Raw genomic sequence first — 18,872 nt, forward strand, 5'->3', positions numbered from 1 at the left:
CTTGCTGATGCTGCCTTCGCCTTAGCAACCAGCGTCCGTTTGGAATCGCCACGCCCCTTGCGACCTTGTTTTGTTTTGTTTCGGAGAGGCGGGAGGAAAAGAGAAGAGGGCTTTGATTGGCTGGCGGCGGCAGTGCGTCATGGCCGCCGCGCGATGTTGAAAAAAAAGGCGGAAGCAGGAAGTCTTCGCCATGGGAGCTCCCTCCGCTTGCCTTCCCGGGTTTGCCTGCGTGTGTGGGCAGGTTCGCACGTGTATTTGAAGGCGCTGGGGGTTCTTGGAGATTGCTGTGCAAGGTCTTTAAGCGGTAAGGTAAGAAGAATGCTTTGCATTGATTCACATATAGATTGAATTAATAACAGCAGTAAGCTGTTCTTTGCATAGTCCCCCAAAAGACTGGCTCTTTACTTGCTTAACAGAATAACAGAACAGAATATAGAGTAATAAAGTTGGGAGGGACCTTGGAGGTCTTCTAATCCAACCCCCTGCTCAGGCAGGAAAACCTGCCTGTACCATTTCAGAACAAATGGCTGTCCAGTTTCTTTTTAAAAACCTCCAGTGATGAAGCACCCACAACTTCTGGAGGCAAGTCGTTCCACTGGTTAATTGTTTTCACTGTCAGGAAATTTCTCCTTAGTTCTAGGTTGCTTCTCTCCTTGATTTGTTTCCATCCATTGCTTGTCCTGCCTTAAGCTGTTTCTTGTCCCATAGAAGTCTGATAAAGATTACATACAATAAAACCTTATAAATGTTGTGGAAGATCTGACATTCAGGTTTAAAACAGAATAACAGAGTTGGAGGTCTTCTGGAGCAACCCCCTGCTCAGGCAAGAAATCCTAGGTAATTTCAGACAAATGGTTGCTCAATCTCTTCTTGAAAACTTTCAATGATGGAGCATCACAAGTTCTGGAGTCAAGTCATTCCACTAATTAATCGTTTTGGCTGGGAAAAAAACCCTATGGAAAGGCATCAGCTGGAAACCACCTGGATTTCATGGGCAATTTCTGGTTATTGAGAAATGTATAGTTTTTGCATTTTCAGAATAACAGATTGATAGTTTTTTCTTGATAGGACAAATAAGAGTACAAGTACAAAGAAAGCTTAATAATGCCAAATGACACCACCCCAGTCCGAGCAGGAGCTGTAAATGTTCCTCTGGGCCACGTGATTGGCAATGAGAAATGGAAGGGCTCCCAGATTGCTCAGGAGATGCATGGTAAGTTGTACTTGGATAAAATTACAGAATTTTGCTTACCAACAAGTCATCCCAAAATCTGAAAATTAAACCAACATTATTCGTTTAAATATATTGGTCCCTCAACTCCAATGGACTCTTCTTTTTTGAAAAAGGAATCTGACAGATGCATTGCCTGTGTTTGGGCATTTAGTATAATTTAGTGGGTTGTTTTGAACTAGGATAGTGCGGTGAATGGCTTTCAGCAAATCAGAATATCAGTTACATTACAAAATATGAACTTAATGTCTTGGTTTGGTCTGGAGGTCTTAATTATAGTATTCCTAAACATCCAAAGGGTGCATAGCCTATCTAAACAGCCAGAAAAATTAGGATGTCTCATTTTATTAAGCTAGGATAATCAGAAGGTACCACTAAATCACAAGGAGTATTTTATTATTAGTATCAGATTGTTTTAATTCTCATTAACTTGAATGCCCGTTCTATATGCTATAAATGAAGGATGGCAGGCCATATGTTTAAATGCATACTTTCACTCTGTAGTGCTAAACGTACATGGAAATGATCAGTCTTGAAATCATTGGCATTTTCTTCTGAATAACTTGGAGATAAAGCAACAGCTTGATTTGCAGAGTGTGCTAAAGCATGGTTTGTTCACACAATATGTTAAAATCAAACTTAGCAGGATATGTAAACCCAGCCAGCATTTCACCCCAAATAAGAATTATGTGTCTACAGTAGTTCTGACATTACTATAGTTTCATTGCTTCTCACATTTCAAGGGAAAGTTAAGCTTATTCTGGAAGATCGCCTGGGACTTGTGGACTTTCATCTTTCAAACAGATGCTGCATCCTCTACATTTCTGAAGCAGATCTGGTGGCAGGAAATGGCTTCAAAAGAAGACTTGTTCGTTTTAGAAATGTAAGCACCCTCTGAAAGTATAATATGGATCATGCTTTTTAGGTACATAATATCGGCAAAACATTAGATCAATTCATCACACTTCAAGGAGAATCTAAACTTTAGCTTATTGTTGTTGTTGTTAATTGCGAAGTCGTGTTCGACCCATCGCGACCCCATGGTCTTCCTGTCCTCTACCATCTTCTGGAGTCCATTTAAGCTCACGCCTACTGCTTCAGGGACTCCATCCAGCCACCTCATTCTCTGTCGTCCCCTTCTTCTCTTGCCCTCAATCTTTCCCAGCATTAGGCCCTTCTCCAGTGAGTCCTTCCTTTTCATTAGGTGGCCAAAGTATTTGAGTTTCAACTTCAGGATCTGGCCTTCTAAAGAGCAGTCGGGGTTGATCTCTTCTAGGACTGACCGGTTTGAACGCCTTGCAGTCCAAGGGACTCGCAGGAGTCTTCTCCAGCACCATAGTTCAAAGGCCTCAATTCTTTGGCGCTCAGCCTTTCTTATGGAAACTTTAGTACCATGCATAATTACTGTTATCAGCAATTATACCAGCAACCAAAATCACCATTTTAAGAACTATTTGTTTATCCTTAAAGGATTCTATGTGTTTTCCTTCCTTGTGTTGTTGTTTCCTTTTTGAAATGATCCAATTTTGCTTTAAGAACAAAAAGATATTTTGCCTAGGTAACTGGCATGGCTTTCTATTTATCTTCAGCTCAGAGAAAGCTTTAACTGGGGCATCTGTATCTAATTGGCTGTTGCAGGAAAATATGAGGAATTAATGGCCATGTATGGTGTATTATGGTTCTCATATGCACAGTTCTGAATGATGTCAACCCAGCCATTCATTCATTCATTCTCATATTCTTCTGTGAGGAAATATTAGTCTTTAATCAGCGATTTTAAGCAGCATGGCTGAGTGGAGTGAAGAGAAGAAAGAGTGGAGAAAGCACACCTTTTTACATTCCCAGCCCTCCCAATGAGCTTACTCTAGGCCAGGGGTGTCAAACTGCCGGCCCAGGGGCTGGATGCATCATAGCAAAACTGCGCCCACCTCATTGCCGGCAATTGGAAAAAAAGTCGTGATATATCGTGACACATCACATGACGTTGCTCTAGGTTGTTGGTTTGTTCCTGTCACTAATACTTGTTACTCTCATTGTTCCTACTTGTTCCAGGCTTGCAGTCTTCAAGGGATTGTATTAGTTGAAAAAACCCAAATAAGTAACCAGTATTTTCCAGAAGTGCAGAAATTTGTTGTTCTGGAACTCGGAATGACTTTACTTCCGGTGGCTAGCCAAAAAGAAGCAGCTCAACTTATTGCTCAATTGGTAAGTATCTTCAAGAGCTGCTTGTTCTGATAAATGGGTATCTATCTGGCTGGTTGCTTTAAAGCAGTGCTTTTCAAAGTTGACAATTTTAAGATGGGTGGACTTCAGATCAGAACTGGTGTACAAGAGCTTCTCATGTTCAAGTGACTGCAGGAAAAAGAATGATGGACGAGACACACCTTGGTCTGAGGCGGCAAAATAATTTGAAAACTAGGGATGTGTGATTCCTATTAGTTTTGGAGGAAGTGCCTCAAAACGCTCAGAAGCTTGAATGCAATACCTGTGACTCATTAAACTAACTACATTTGTTTCCAGTAAAAAGATGCAGATACTTTAATGACTGCTGGTCTGCTATCATGCCCAGTCCAAAGTGCCACTTTCATTCTGCATCCAAAGCACTGACCATCCTATAACCCAACATTTTTCTGAATTACAGGTAGTCCTCAACTTACAACAGTTCATTTAGTGACCGTTCAAATTTACAATGGCATGGAAAAAAGTGACGTATGAACATTTTACACACAACCATTGCAGCATCCCCATGGTCACATGATCAAAATTAGGATGCTTGGCAATTGACTTGTATTTACGACAGTCGCAGTGTCCTGGGAGTCACGTGACCCCCTTTTGCGACCTTCTGACAAGCAAAGTCAATAGAGGAAGCGAGATTTGCTTAACAACCGGGTTACTAACGTAACAACTGCAGTGATTCACTTAGCAACTGTGGCAAGAAATGTCATAAAATGGGGCAAAATTCACTTAACAAATGATCGTATTGAACAACAGAATATTTGGGCTCAGTTGTGGTCGTAAGTGGAGGACAACCTGCAAATAATTAGCCACCAAAAACCACAAGAGGGCAGCCAGACTAAATTTGACTTTCATTTCAGGTGCACGAACAGACTAAAACCAGCAATCTCTTCCAAAGGAAGAAATGTACCAAGCTATTGGAACCATCTATACTCCATACAGTTCAGCAGATTCCAGGGGTTGGAAAGACAAAAGCCCTTCTCCTCCTGGAAAACTTTGGGAATATCCATCAGCTTTGCAATGCCTCTCTCCAGGAGCTCGAAGGAGTAGTTGGCCGCAGCCTAGCTCAACAAATCCATGCATTCTTCGCCCAGATGAAATAATCTCGGTTTTCAGCATCAGAGATAAGCTTTTTGAAAGGCTGGAATTTCCCTTACACACACGGTCAGATTTCAGTTTGTATGAAACTCAGAGAGCTTTCATTTCCATCTATTGTTGTTGTTAGTTGCGAAGTCCTATCCGGCCCATCGCGACCCCATGGATAATGTTCCTCCAGGTCTTCCTGTCCTCCACCATCTAAGGAGCCAATAACTCAGGGAATTATGTTTGACCTCAAGTTTGCTCCATCTGGGCTTTCTTGGGTATGTTTTTGGCTTTCAACTGCGTACAGCTGGACATGATGCCACTTTTTAGGAATAGCACTGAACACTTTTTTCCAGGAAGATTACCTGCAGTACCAACATCCCCTTTGCCTTCCTTTAAACAGTTCTTGTTCTTTTACTAATAGTTTCCTAAGTACATTCTTTTTCAATCTCAGATACTTCTTAAAAGAGATGAAAACTTCATCTCTTGTCTGTTCAGACTGTTGAAAAATATAGGGTCTCTGACTTTTAAAGCCAAAAAAAGAGGTTGTTAAATAACATTTGTTCAGTAGGCCTTCCCTATTGCTATATTGGATACAGAAGAGAAACCTAATCTGAGTTTTGCCTGCCGTTCATACCTTGTTTACGGAGAAGGTATGAATTCTAAGCATTAGAACTTCTGCCTTGAACTGATTATTTAATGAGTATTGGGAACAGCAAGATTTAAGGTGTTTGATTTTTGTATTTGTTAAAGTCAGCAGGGTCAATTCCCTGTTCTGATTGGTATGAACAAGGCTGAGATACTGTAATGCTGAGATAATAGGAGTTGCTGGATAGATCATCAATTAAGAAACTTGTTCTCACTTGGCCTTCAACTAATTGGCCCAAGGCAAATAGCACCCAAAAAAACCCCCAGGAATGAATCTTGTTTCTTTCCGGCACTAAGTATAACTCTGAAAATCCTTATTTATAGATGTCATCTAGGCTTTCCTCTACTCTTGATCCTCTGGATCTGCTCTATCCAAAACATGGTATGACAGGTGGACGTGATAGGAAACTGCTGTAGGAGTGGAACCTGAATATTATTACTTTTGCACGAGGCACCTGGAAGGCCGCCAAACTGAAATTATGTAGGAGTATCATGGTGAAAAGAGGGAGTGAGTCATCCTTCTTGGCTGCCCAAGGGCTTTTGTAATCATTTCCAGCAAAGTTATACTTCTCTGGAGCTTAAAGGTTGTAACTTGGTCCTTTCAAGCAAAACGCCCACGTCTTTCAAAGAAAGTCCACGTACCTCACATCAGATAGAATAGTTACCCTTTTGACATTTGACTGCACCACCATCTAGTTTTACAGGCAGCCTTGGGCCAAGGGCTGTTTCTTAGGGGATGGAATAAAGAGATAAAGATATCTTCAGGAATGGTTCTGGGTGCCTGCATCCCTGCAGTTTTCCGTGCCATGGGATAGGATGGCTTCCGATTGCTGCCTTGCAGCATTTACCTATTTCCAAGCCAGGCTGGTAACTCCAGAATTCCTCAGTGTTATTCCATTTTTGAAATTAGCTAAGACTGAGTAGGTACTGTCGCCTAATTGGGCAGAGGACAAGTCTGAAGCTGTTTTGGACTCTTGGACAATATTATTACAGGCATCCTTTTTCTGACCAGGTTGACATTGTTTTAAGCCAAGGACGGACACTTTTTTTTTCATGATTGGATGCTACAGTGAACAGCGGGCAGGCCGAGAAGGCGAAACAGGTTAATGCGGCACTTTTGCTGACATGCAGAAGGTTTAGGCAGGTTTTGCAATTTGGAGGGGGAAGATGTTGCAGACACATGCAGGAAGACACTGTGTTAAGATGGTTGAAATTCTTTCCCTCAACGCCTTCGCCCTCTGAGTCAACAGAAGGGCAAAACCTTTAAGGCAATCTTATCTTGTACGAAAGATAATAAACGGTGCCCTTGGGTATTGTCTTTTTGTCCAGGAAGTTCAGTTGTGGCCATTTAACTTTTTTTTTTTTTAAAAAAAAAAAAAAAAAGGTTGGACAACTACTAGAATTGCAAGGTAACCACACCTGAGTAACGTCATAGACATATCCATGATTCTAGGAGATATTTTTTATTTAGGAGTCTGAGTAAGAACTGAATATGTCATAGACACATCCATGTTATTCTGGTAACATTACAGACAAGGCCTTTGGGAAATCTAAAAATACTGTACATTATCCAGAAGACAAAAAAAAAAAAAAACCCTTGGTTTTGGATAAATTGTCACACACCAAGGAAATCAGGAGATCCAGGTAGTTCAAGTGTGTATAAGAATTTATTGTAGCTTTCTACAAGCATCTGAATACTAACGATCAGGGGAAAGTAGTGAGAGTTAAGAACAGAAAGAAATTCAAAGTGGGCTGGACTGTGGGTGCGCAGGGACTCATGGCAGATGACATATTTGATCTCTCCCTCAGGCTCAGCCTGATCATCCCTTACAAAATTACAATATGCTTTATTTAAAAGAAATTAGCAAGCATAGCATTGGAGGAATGACACTATTATATTGCTACAGGATAAAAAATCTTAGTTCTCAGTAGATTGAACTTGGCAAAGGAGCATTTTTTTTGCAACAGCAGGATAAATAATTGCTATATTGGCTTTATTTGATTGCCTAGGCTTTAATGCCTATGCATCTACTGCATTTTTCTGACTTGTTACGCTTAGCAGGGTTTCAAACTTGCCTGTGTATATTGAAATCCCCTCATTTATTCTTTCAAGACCATGTATTGTTTAAAGCGAACCTATTATTTAAGAAATAAGTGAACCTATTATTTAAGAAATTAAGAGTATAAGGGCTGTTGACCGCTAATGAATAAAGTTCTTAGTCTCCTTTCTCGGAATTTCTGAGATAGCCCTGTAGATTTACAAGGTTTCAGTCCAAGGTCCTTTTTAAAGAAAAAGTACCGTAAACCTAGTCTAGAATAACCAGGCTATGTTGGAAAGACTTGAGAGAAGCAACAAAGAGAAGATAGTTTTGATCATTGGCATCTTTCTCCTATGTGCATATAGCCTTCCCTAACACTTAGCAGTTCTTCAGTTATATTGGATTAGACTCCATATCTCCTCTCTGAAGAAAAAAATTATCCTACTTCAGATACATGCCCATTTTGATAGGCCTTAGTGAGGGCATCAACCACATGCATTCAAAATCCCTATGTTCCCTGAATCAAAAGGCTTCCCTATTTATGCTTCAATGTTGAACTTAGCTAACCATGGCCTATTGTAGCACGCGAATTCAGTCATTGCACATTTCTTTGAAGAACCCCCCAAATTAAAACTGGAATAAAAATAACAGAATGAGATGTAAGTGAAGATAACAAGTCAACCCTCCTTCCAACCTACATTTTATTATGCACTAGAATTAGTTCCACAGCATTGATTGAATATTGCACAATAAGAATAAGCAGCCACTACAGTATTACATTCTTCCTTTAAAAAAAAGATAATAACAGACCTTCATTCTGAACAACCACAACGGTTAAAAATTAAACCTATCTCATTCATAGCTGCAGTGAAAAGTTGTTCATCGTCACATAGAAGTCAAAACCAGGACTCATTCTTAAATAATTGTTTCAGATTTATATATTTACATCTACTGGGTAGAAACATTAAAAAATCCATTTTTTTAAAAAAAAAAATGACATCAATAGACCAGCCTTTTCCATTTTTCCTTATTCTATGCAGTGTCTACCTTAGCAACTTTAAGATATGTGGACTTCAACTCCCAGAATTCCTCAGCCAGCCGTGCTGACTGGGAAATTCTGGGAGTTGAAGTCCACATATCTTAAAGTTGTCAAGGTTGAGAAACATTGTTCTATTCTAACTTCTTCTAAAACATTCCTAAAATGGAGGGCTTCTGCTAATGGATTCAATGAATGTCAATAGGAACTTCAATTTCCCTTCCTTAAATTTTTTTTTAGCCTATCATTGTTAAGATCAACCCTGTTGGCAATATTTCAGCTTAACACCACAACTATTTTTGTATTAGCCTGCAACTTCAGATAGCGACAATAAAACTCCAAGCATCAACTACTTTTCCAGTTGGGCTTGTTCTTTAGTGTGCTGAACTCCTAAATTTCACTTAAGGCATAGTTAAGTTACTTAATCAACCCGTTGGAATGCATCGTCAAAGTGGTGCTCAAAAAAGCCCTCGGTTGATAGCCTTCTCAAAAATAGTATTGGGGAGCTAGGCATATATCTATTTAAAGCAGTGTCTCTCAACCTTATCAACTCAAAAGATGTGTCAACTCTCAGAATTCCCCAGCCAATATGCTGGTTAGAGAATTCTGGGAGTTGAAGTCCACACATCTTCCAAGTTGCTGAGATTGAGAAACACCGATTTGAATTGAAACCTGACAGGGACTAGGGATTTGGTCAACAATCAAACTGGCTGATCTCTTTCCAAACTCTTATTTACATTAGCATATTTCTCTGCACATGATTGTATTAGGAAATCCCCATCTTTACTCTAATGCTCGGCAGGTGTAGAAAACGATACCCAGTTACATCAGATCTTGCAAAACAGAAGCTGGTTTTCGATGGATCCATTCCGTGTCACCAGGGCTGAGATTGGTTTCAAGGTTATCCATGGGAGATTTCTTTCCACAGCATCGGGTGCCATGTCAATGGATGGCTTTTTTTGGTCGTTGGCGAGATGCTAGCATTTAGTGTGGGAAATTCTGGAAATTGCCATCCTAATTCATTTCCATGTTCCATTTGGAACGCCAGAAACTGCAAAATCCAGTTGCCCGTGGTGATTTAATCCTGCATCTGTGGAAGGCTTCAAAAAAAAAAATGTTCTGCTTGTTTAAACCAGGAGTCTCCAAACGTGGTACCATTAAGATGTGTGGACTTCAACTCTCAGAATCCTGGGAGCCAAAGTCCCAAAGTCTTAAAAGTTGCCACATTTGGAGACCCCTCGTTTAAACCACCTCAAAGCAGAGTAGAAAATAGGATTTTAAAACCTTATCATGTAGCATTGCTTCTACCCCACCCCGTTAGATTTATTCATTTATCCTGTTATTTTAGCATCACCCGGAGGTTCAATAATTTATTTAAGAATTAAGTTTCTGACTAGCTGTGTACATACTGTCAATTCACAGAACATTACAAAGTGGCCTATAGCCTGTTTCTCATTCATTGGGTTTTAAAGTAATTGGCAAGAGAACCACATTGATCCGGCATCATTGTGGTCAACAGTTCTATTACTTCTCCCAATGTAGGTGAGATGGTCAACCTTGGGGCATTACTGTGCTACACATTCACATTTTTAAAACAAAACAAAAAACGAATCCTCAGTCTTTGCAGCAGAAGAGCTAAAAAACCATTCTATTGTTTCTCAAGAGAGCTCATAACTAAGCCAGAAACCTGGGCAGAAGTTTGAGTGGACTCCAAGAACAAGTAGGCACATGACGCGTTCTTCAAAAACCTTCCGATCCTTGCAAGTTGTACAACCGGAAACCAATTTTGAGCGGGTCGTTGTTGCTGTAAGCTGAGGCTGCTCAACTCTGGATTCCTAAAGGCTACATTGTGAATTCACAACGTCCATTCTGGGACCCTTTTCTGGGCGATGGCGCCCTTGGTCTCCAAGTCCTAGTACAATGAACTATCGGTATTGAAGAGTGTGAACGGGGTTGTCAGTTTTTTCTTAATGGCGGAGGTTCCACTGACAGCCGAAGGCAGGCAGAGGGTGCTGGCAGCTTTCTGCCTGCTTTTGGTTCCCCAACTCAAGAACGACGGCTTAGGCGTCACCTTCTTGGCTGTGTCGGTTCTCTCGTCTTCCATGGCCAGGCATATCAGGGAGTAAGTTTTCTGCATGCCCGCTGAGTAGGTGGCACATTTGTTGTGCTGTAGGGGAAAGAGGGAGAGGCACCAGCATTTTAAAAAATAAAATAGATTCAGTCAACACAAAAGGGGAAGCAACGTTTAAACTACGGTAGCCCTTGACTTACCGCAGTTTAAAGTTACAACAGCACTGAAAAAATGACGTATGACTGCTTTTCACACTTACGACCATTGCAGCCTCCCCATGGTCATTTTGGACTCAATTGTGGTCGTAAATTGAGGATTACCTGTATATTCTATGACAGGAGGATATTTTTCTTCTGCATTTCATTACATTCCCCCTGGGCTAGTCTCCAAGTCTATGTAGGTGGACTATTATTAAATTTGGACGGGAGATTTGTCTCCTTGTGACATCATTTCTAAACAGGTTTCTTTGCCCAAAGTGAAATTTCCAAAACCCGTAGTTGCAATGAGCAACAAAAATAATGAGGGTCATTTTCTAAGCAAAACCTGTGCAGGAGATTAGAACGATGTCATCTTTGCTATTTATTTATTTTTTTAAAAAAAAGCAATTAAAAGTTGCAAAGCTTGAAACAATGCTGAAAGAATAGACATTTTGTCTCCCCAGTTCCCAGTTTAGTTTAATCTTTCCCCCCCCCCAAGGAAACCAATTAGTCTTTCGTTATTTGCTAAGACAATTGGAGTGGTGGGTGAGGTTTTGAGAATTAAAATAAAAAGGGAAATGGAGGTCAGCTTGCTTCGGCTACCCAACTCCAAACAAATCTAGGTGGCTTATGCTTAAAATAAGCAGGAACAATTAAAAAGTAAAAAAGCATCATACAGGGCCAGATTACAAGACCGCTCTGATGGTCTTGTGGTGAAATTCTGTTCACAGCTTTTACTTACCAAGGAAGGTGCATTTTCTTGACAGCTGATCACTTGGATCTCAATCTCCTGCTCTCTCAAATTCTGGAGCTTTTCCAAGACGTCACTCGTCCCCAACCATTTGCAATCCGTACCTTCAACCGCAATCACGGTGTCGCCTTCTTTCAAACCTGCCAACTAAAAAACCATGGGGCATTGCTCGGCATCAGCTAAGCCAAGACAATCTGGTAGAGTTTCCTAACCAGCTTTAACTGCCCAGCTTCACCATGGAAGTCAGATTAACATGATGGAAAATTTTAAACTACACTCCTATCTCTAATCACATAGGATCCGTGTGGCGCAGTGATTCGAATGCAATACTTCAAGCTAATTCTGCCGACTGCCAGCAGTTCGATCTTGATTGGCTCAGGGTTGACTCAGCCTTTCATCTTTCCGAGGTCGGTGAAATGAGGACCCAGATTGTTGGGGGCCATAGGCTGACTCTGTAAACCGCTTAGAGAGGGGAGTAAAGCACTGTGAAGCGGTATATAAGTCTAAGTGCTATTGCTATCTGTTGATTACAAAGGGATATAAACCTAATCACTCAGCCAATCATTTGGCAATAAACTCCACAGTGCTCAGTGAGACTTCTGAATCAACAGGTTCATGATTTCATTAATAAATAAACTCCTATATTGTGCTGCTAAGCCCTAATTTTTCCCCTCCTTAGATTTGGCTTAGCATGCTAAGTGGACCCAGCCAATTGGGATTTATCTGCTACTTCAAGGTTAAGCAATCTATGATTTAGTGGGATGTATAAACTCAGTCTTCAAGGATGAAGAAGGATTACTACTCCACTCTTCTGTAGATGCACTCTACAATAAGGTGCATCTACAGAAAATAGACAAATGTTTAAGTTGTACCAATCCAAAGGGGTAGGAAGAATCCCACTTTTCTTTTAGATTATAGTTTGCAATAGACTTTATTTTTCAAATTCATTCAGTAACATCAATATCTGGGAGGGCCTTTCCAAACGCAAAATAAAAGCCCATCAAAGAAAGGTGGTTAAGTATCTGAGGGATTCTAATTCATTTTTCTGTGAGTTGTGTAGAAAATTCCACTGAAATTAACCCTGGCACCGTGAACAATTCTACGAAGAGAAACACCTGGATCTTACCGCTGCAGGAGAAGCTGGGTCAATGCAGTCAATCTGTACTGGTGGGCCTCCTTTGACAGTGAACCCCAACATGCCGTCTTCACAGCAGAAATGAATGAGACGAGGGGGTGACCACCTCTGCTTGGCTGAAAACACCGTAGGTGGACCCTGAGACACGGAGAGCAACAGAGTTAAATTATTCAATTCACATTTTGCAAATTTAATGTAAATTACAGAGAGCTTCTCTCCCTACAGCTATTCCCCCAGAATCTTCTGTTTTCTCCTAGTAGTGTCTGCAACTGTACAGCAGTTACTAATTTACATATTATTCTTCATAGGCTCAATAAAGCCTCAACACACATGGTACTTTAACAGTGAAAGGGGGTCATCTGGCTTTACTAAATATAGCGTTCTTAATTATAATTTGTTCAATAACCCACAACTGAATAATAGAATAACAGCATTGGAAGGGACCTTGGAGGCCTTCTAGCCCATCCCACTGCTCAAACAGAAAACCCTATACCATTTCAGACAAATGGAATCTCTTCTTAAAAACCTCAGTATTGGAGCACCCACAGCTTCTGGAGGCAAGCCGTCCCACTGATTAATTGTTCTAGCTGCTTGGGGTCATACTACAAATCACAGACATTTTGCAATCTACAATAGTGGATCCATACAATAGCCAAGACAGAATGAACTTTATAGTAATCTGCCTCCAGGCTACCGCTGTCACCATCATGGTTGGATTACGTTATAATCCCTGCCATGGTTTGTTGAATCAATCCCTCTCACTGGCTCCACACAGCATATGAAGGCATTAAAATCTACAAAGGGCTGGGTTTTACACAGAATCCTGTTCATAAGTAGGCATGACCCACTGCTAGTCTGTGGTGAGGAGCCCTCCCAAGGGATAGATTCATATTTCAAGAAGCTGGACATTATTTTCATAGTCATTTTAATTCTGAGGCAAGAAGGCATTCAAACATATTAAGGGCAACATGTCATAGTGACAGAGCAGTTGGTTCAGACATACCAGCCTTTCGAAGAAGTCTTTAACTTTCACGTTAGAGAACAGAGGAGGAATCAGTTCTATTTTGTGATTTGTGTTGGCTGGAATAAAAGCAAAGCAAATAGATTTATTATTTTTTAACCACTTCTGGGAAGCAAAAAGCAACATGTTTTCTTTTGGTACCTCTCTCCCAATTTCATAGCAGCTGTGTGATGTAGCTTAGCTTGAAGATCACTGCAAAATCTTAAATCTTTGAGGATTTTTTTCTTCATAGCTTTAGAAACTCAGCAATCTATACATTCCAAGGGGACTAATCCTGTATCCATTTAGAATCTGAATCATGTTAGCAAAGATTCTGATATGATATGATATTATATTATATACTTTTTTCATTTCTTATGGGACTACTCTTTATGGATTCACATCTACCAAAGCCGAATTTTGCAAATTGGGACAGTTGAAAATATCATGGCTTTAGAAACATTTTAAGATCATATTTTTTCATGCTGTAAAATACAAGATGATTATGACAGGATCAAAAGAGCAGCAGGGAAGCATTGGCTAAAATTGAGCTCCCTCCATTGATAGGAGCTTGTTAGTTTCTACTTGCAATTTTAACAGTGTGCTTTGATTTTTGTTAATTAATTCTTAGGCATTTTTACAGTATGCTAAGACGATAAGATAGATTAATAAACCACCATGGGAACACTTAGCTTAAATGCAGCATTAAAAACCTGGGAATTAATAACACAATCAATAAACGGCCATAGCTGCCTTGAAAGAGTAGCTACCAGCTACTCAACATAAGAATTGAACTGAGGTTTCATCGTTCAAGCAACTAAACAGCTTTTGTTGTTGTTAATTGCGAAGTCGTGTCCGACCCATCGCGACCCCATGGACAACGTTCCTCCAGGTCTTCCTGTCCTCTACCATCTTCTGGAGTCCATTTAAGTTCACACCTACTGCTTCAGTGATTCCATCCAGCCATCTCATTCTCTGTCGTCCCCTTCTTCTCTTGCCCTCAATCTTTCCCAGCATTAGGCCCTTCTCCAGTGAGTCCTTCCTTCTCATTAGGTGGCCAAAGTATTTGAGTTTCAGCTTTAGCTGAACATAAAAATTGAATTGAGACTTCATATTTCTAGCAACTAAGTAGGCTGAAAAGTACAGAAAAAAGCCCAGCAGAAATAGTACATTGTGAGTCATGTCAGCCAGGAGGGTATTGTATGGTAGGACCCAGAAAGAGATCCTTTTCTGCTGTGACCCCAATATTCTGGGACATCATCCACTCTGCCCCCTCCCTGGAGATCAAGCTGGCCCTTTCCTGCAGGCTTTTCATAAGTCCCTGAAAACTTGGCTTTGCCAATAGGCACAGAAATCCACAAATGTGCTGTGATAAAACTGGTGCACTGGCTGTATTGATTGTTTGAATGAATGAGTTTTAAGTATTTTATGTTTATTTTTTTAAAAAAAATGCTTATACAATATTTTTCTTGTTGTTAAGTGGTTTAAATGGCAGTGTTGTTCTTTTTTTCCCCCTGTTTTTATAAGCTGCCCAGGATTATATACTATGTATGAAATTGATAGCTATATAAAATTGGATGATTGATAGATAGATAGATAGATAGATAGATAGATAGATAGATAGATAGATGACAGTTGCAATAGATGATGGACAGATAGAAATGATCTGATAATAGAGATGATATATAGATAATAGACAGATATAATAGAGGATAGATAGATGACACACAGACAGACATCGATAGATGATAGATTTGAATCTATCCATGTGATGAAATGTAGCAAGGAGGCAGATTCCTTAGAGCAGTGTTTCTCAACCTTGACAATTTTAAGGCATGTGGACTTCAACTCCCAGAATTCCACAGCCAGCATTGCTGGCTGTGGAATTCTGGGAGTTGAAGTCCACATGCCTTAAAATTGTCAAAGTTGAGAAACACTGCCTTAGACGGAGGTGCATTCCTGAGGAGTTAAAAGACAACTCCATCCGGATATTATGTGTGAGAGAAGAAGAGTGAAGACAGTCCCTCCCAAATAGTTCTCAGAGTATATGGTAGATGCAAATAGTAGGTTGCTCTGTCTGGGCAGATGTTGTCTATAGGTGTGAATCACCACAAGTTATTCTATCTAAACATGGATTCACTCCTGGGTCACCCCAGGCTGAAAAGAACTTACACAGGATATTGGGTACCACCACCAAGCTAAAGAAGTCCTCTTGTTGCTCGTGCTGAGTATATTTGAGAAGGGACCGCTTGTGTGCAACGGACAAAATCTCTTGAAGGATCTCTATATTCCGGAGCTTTGTGCATAAGCTGCAAACCCTTAAGGCTTCTTTGTGATAAAGGATGGCTCTGTGCAAATGTAGTCTTCCTGGAGAAGGGAAAAAAAATGAAGGAAGGAAGGAATGGGATGGATTTTTGCACCATAAAAACCCAGGATTTTTAAGCCACCACAGCTCAGTCTATCAAGAATCCTACAAATCACATTACTTAGTGTGATTTGTTACTCTCTGTGTGAACACAATTATTCTAATCAAATCAAAACTGTACAAATTAATGATGATGTGTCTACTATGGCAGTGTTCTTTCAACTTCAACTTTAATGGAACCCATGCTGGATGGGGAATTCTGGGAGTTGGGGTCCATGCCTCTTAAACATGCTGAGATTGAGAAACAGTGACTGCAGACAAGCCTTTCTTCCCCAAAGCATAAATGTTATCAGTTTGGGGAAGCTAAAATGACATATCCTGAAACAAAGAAATGCTTGGAGGTTTTAATCCACAATTTTATCAACCATGGCTACTTGGGTAATATCTTAAAAAGAGTTCACCCTTACCTAGTTGTTGACGCTGGCTTCTATCTCTTAAGACAGCTAAGGGTGTCATCCCCTCGGGCATGTGGTCGTACAGCTGGCCAAAAGCCTTTTCCTGTTGATCTTCATCATCAGTCTGATGTACTGGGGTTGTAAGAACAAATACAAAGGAAAGAGAAGATAAACACCACTTTACTTTCATTTGCTGCCCAGGTGAATTGCCTCCAGGCCTGATGAACAAAGAGGAACACTCAATGGCAACCATCAACTTCAGAACCTGTTTTTCTCCTGGATTATGGCTTCTCACATTTCAGTCTGTTCCAAAATTGTTGCCCAGAAGTGATCTTTCAATCATCAGGTTAAAAGCCCCTTTTCCAACATTGGTGGACCAGAACGCACCAAGGAAAATAGAGCATTAGGGAAGGCTACGTATTTACTATTAAGGGCCTGTCATGTCTAATGCTTTGCCTTTTCCATTAAGTAGAAACAATCTTAATGAATTTATAATCCACCTAAATTTTGTTTTAGGGAGAGATAGATTTTTTTCTCCCTCCTATCTCTTGTTGAAAGCTCACACTCCAACACTGAACCTTTCCTTTAAGTAGGACTAGGAATATCAAGTCTTTTTATATAAATTAACGTGAAAAGCAATACATGTTTGCCATCTTCCTGTTATCCTCATTGTAGTTCAGACAAGGGACAATGGGTCTTTAGTCTAAAGCATCTTACCAGACCTAAGGCTGCAACTGTGCTTCATTAGCAATGTTCCTCAATCATAATAGAAGGAGAATAATAGAATGCATTGAAAGGCTGATCAAAAATGGAATTCTTTGGTGGGGAAGTAAAATCAGTTATCATAACTTATTAATAGTAGGATATAGCACAGCCTTATTCAACTGGTATCGCCAGATCTGTCAGTATCACCAGATGAGCGCTGAAATCATTCTAAAAACGACTTCCCCCTACCGTTTCATTCTTATTCTAACACTTCAAAGAGGAAATACAAAATATTCAGTGAATTAATTTTCTTCATTTTGGAGGGAGCTTGCATTGCTCTCTAGCTTTCAGTCACTGAATTTTGACGGTGTGAACTTCAGAGAAAAGGGCTCCAGGATTTATAAGAGTTGTGGGGACTGTGCAGTGGGCTCCAAAAAAGTCAAGATTGCAAAGTCAATCCCATAATCAAAGCTGCCATCTTAATTTTTTTTTTCAAGGATCTCTTCCCCCCCTGTAGATTCCCCAAACGGAAATGAATATGGGTATATTTTCAGAATAGTTCCATTTCTTGGTTCCCAATAAAGGAGAATATTTGTAGCTCAGCGTTGAAATGAGGGGTCCTTGGTGCTCTCTGAGCTTGCTTGTTTTCTTGCAGACGTTTCACTACCCAGCATTGATGAGGTTACCTAGTTTGGCTAATGAAAGGTCTGCAAGAAAACAACCAAGCTCAGAGAGCACCAAGGATCCCTCCTGTCTTGGTCCATTAATAGGTAGGCCAATGGATGTACGAATCTGACAGTCTTCTTACATTGGTGGTCACTCAGCATAGTGGCCACAAAATAATGTGCCAGAGCTCTGAAATGATCCGATTTGACTTGAGCCAGTTTTGACCAAGAGTAAGGGATGGTCTCCTTGACCGGCGCTTGACTCATCGCGGTGTCCACAAGCATGTACATCTCTCCAACCTTAAAGACAAAGCACAAGACACATGTATGAGCTACTGACTCTATATTAAAAGCTCACTCAAGGCACTCCGTATTGGTGCTGATCAACTTTGTACAGTTATTGGAATCTATACTTAAAGATATTGTTCTCACCAAGGATGAAAAAGAGAAAAGAACTTTAGCAATAATTACAGAGGATCTTGTTTTCTTCACTGACATTCATCACTGAATCTTTTTTTATTATTGAAAAGTTTTATTAAAATTACAGTATATACCCCAAAACCCATCCACTCTAAACCCCTCCTCTCCCTCCCCCACTTCCCAGAGCTGAGTACAGGGTTACAAATATAATAATCAAACTCTAACTAACATTAACCAACTATATAAATAACCAAGTCCATAATGCGATTTAACTCCCCTTTAACATAGATATAAACAAATTAAAAATAAGCATAATAATATAAACAAGTCGATATTATTAAACAATACAATATCCAAGTTGTTAAACAATACTAGTACTAAAATAATAATAAAACTAATAAAAATTCAACTATAATAAACTATTAATAATAATACTCTAAAATTTACTCATAAATTAAATGAAACTTTTGTCCCATATTTATTCTGAATATAATCTATCCATCTTCTCCAGACCGAAATGTATCTTTCTTGTGAATGATCCTTCAAGTAAGCAGAAATTTTCGCCATTGCTGCTAAATTTGATACTTTAAGCATCCATTCTTCTATGGTAGGCGAACAATCCTTCTTCTAATATTGCCCTACCAATATTCATCACTGAATCTAAAAGGCTGAGACTAACTTTCAGAAAGAAAAGCAGCCTTCTGGTCTTCACTGTTGAAATGAGTTTTGATCTTTTGATCTACCATGGAGGGGAGGCTCAGGACAGCATTACAAGACCCTCTTCTGCCTCCCTCACATCCCATAATAGGAAAAGTGCCATCTCTTTTGATTCTTGG

At 40.0% G+C, this 18,872-nt stretch overlaps 2 protein-coding genes across 5 annotated transcripts in view; one reads left to right on the plus strand and one right to left on the minus strand.

Moving 5' to 3' along the window:
* Positions 1–146: 146 nt before the first annotated feature.
* Positions 147–8,218, plus strand: FAAP24 (FA core complex associated protein 24). Of its 4 annotated transcripts, none has more exons than XM_039327459.1 (5): positions 147–309; positions 1,055–1,213; positions 1,951–2,114; positions 3,284–3,436; positions 4,327–8,218. In XM_039327459.1, the coding sequence occupies exons 2-5, from the start codon at positions 1,105–1,107 to the stop codon at positions 4,567–4,569; spliced, it is 669 nt and encodes a 222-aa protein (XP_039183393.1). In that variant the 5' UTR covers positions 147–309; positions 1,055–1,104; the 3' UTR covers positions 4,570–8,218. The 4 variants fall into 4 exon arrangements, with proteins under 4 accessions (XP_039183393.1, XP_039183391.1, XP_039183392.1 ...); XM_039327457.1 differs by having other exon boundaries at positions 149–309; positions 1,069–1,213; XM_039327458.1 differs by having other exon boundaries at positions 153–304; positions 1,069–1,213.
* Positions 7,921–18,872, minus strand: part of RHPN2 (rhophilin Rho GTPase binding protein 2) — a 37,534-nt gene continuing 26,582 nt past the window's right edge. Inside the window, exons 9-15 of the mRNA XM_039327456.1 lie at positions 17,760–17,916; positions 16,259–16,378; positions 15,599–15,793; positions 13,430–13,506; positions 12,418–12,564; positions 11,283–11,438; positions 7,921–10,439 (exon numbers count right to left, since the gene is read on the minus strand). Coding sequence (XP_039183390.1) covers positions 10,185–10,439; positions 11,283–11,438; positions 12,418–12,564; positions 13,430–13,506; positions 15,599–15,793; positions 16,259–16,378; positions 17,760–17,916 — 1,107 coding nt within the window. The 3' untranslated portion in view covers positions 7,921–10,184. The remainder of the gene's footprint in view (positions 10,440–11,282; positions 11,439–12,417; positions 12,565–13,429; positions 13,507–15,598; positions 15,794–16,258; positions 16,379–17,759; positions 17,917–18,872) is intronic.

This window comes from Crotalus tigris, unplaced genomic scaffold (assembly GCF_016545835.1).
Source record: "Crotalus tigris isolate CLP2741 ecotype Arizona unplaced genomic scaffold, ASM1654583v1 scf7180000024362.2655971311:6658466, whole genome shotgun sequence".
NCBI classification, from domain to species: domain Eukaryota; kingdom Metazoa; phylum Chordata; class Lepidosauria; order Squamata; family Viperidae; genus Crotalus; species Crotalus tigris.

Excerpts from the sequence above, each read along its gene's own strand:
- FAAP24 (XM_039327459.1), top strand. The coding sequence starts at position 1,105 with ATGCCAAATGACACCACCCCAGTCCGAGCAGGAGCTGTAAATGTTCCT. Across the intron at positions 2,115-3,283 it reads GACTTGTTCGTTTTAGAAAT|GCTTGCAGTCTTCAAGGGAT; the intron begins GTAAGCACCCTC and ends TACTTGTTCCAG. Across the intron at positions 3,437-4,326 it reads CTCAACTTATTGCTCAATTG|GTGCACGAACAGACTAAAAC; the intron begins GTAAGTATCTTC and ends CTTTCATTTCAG.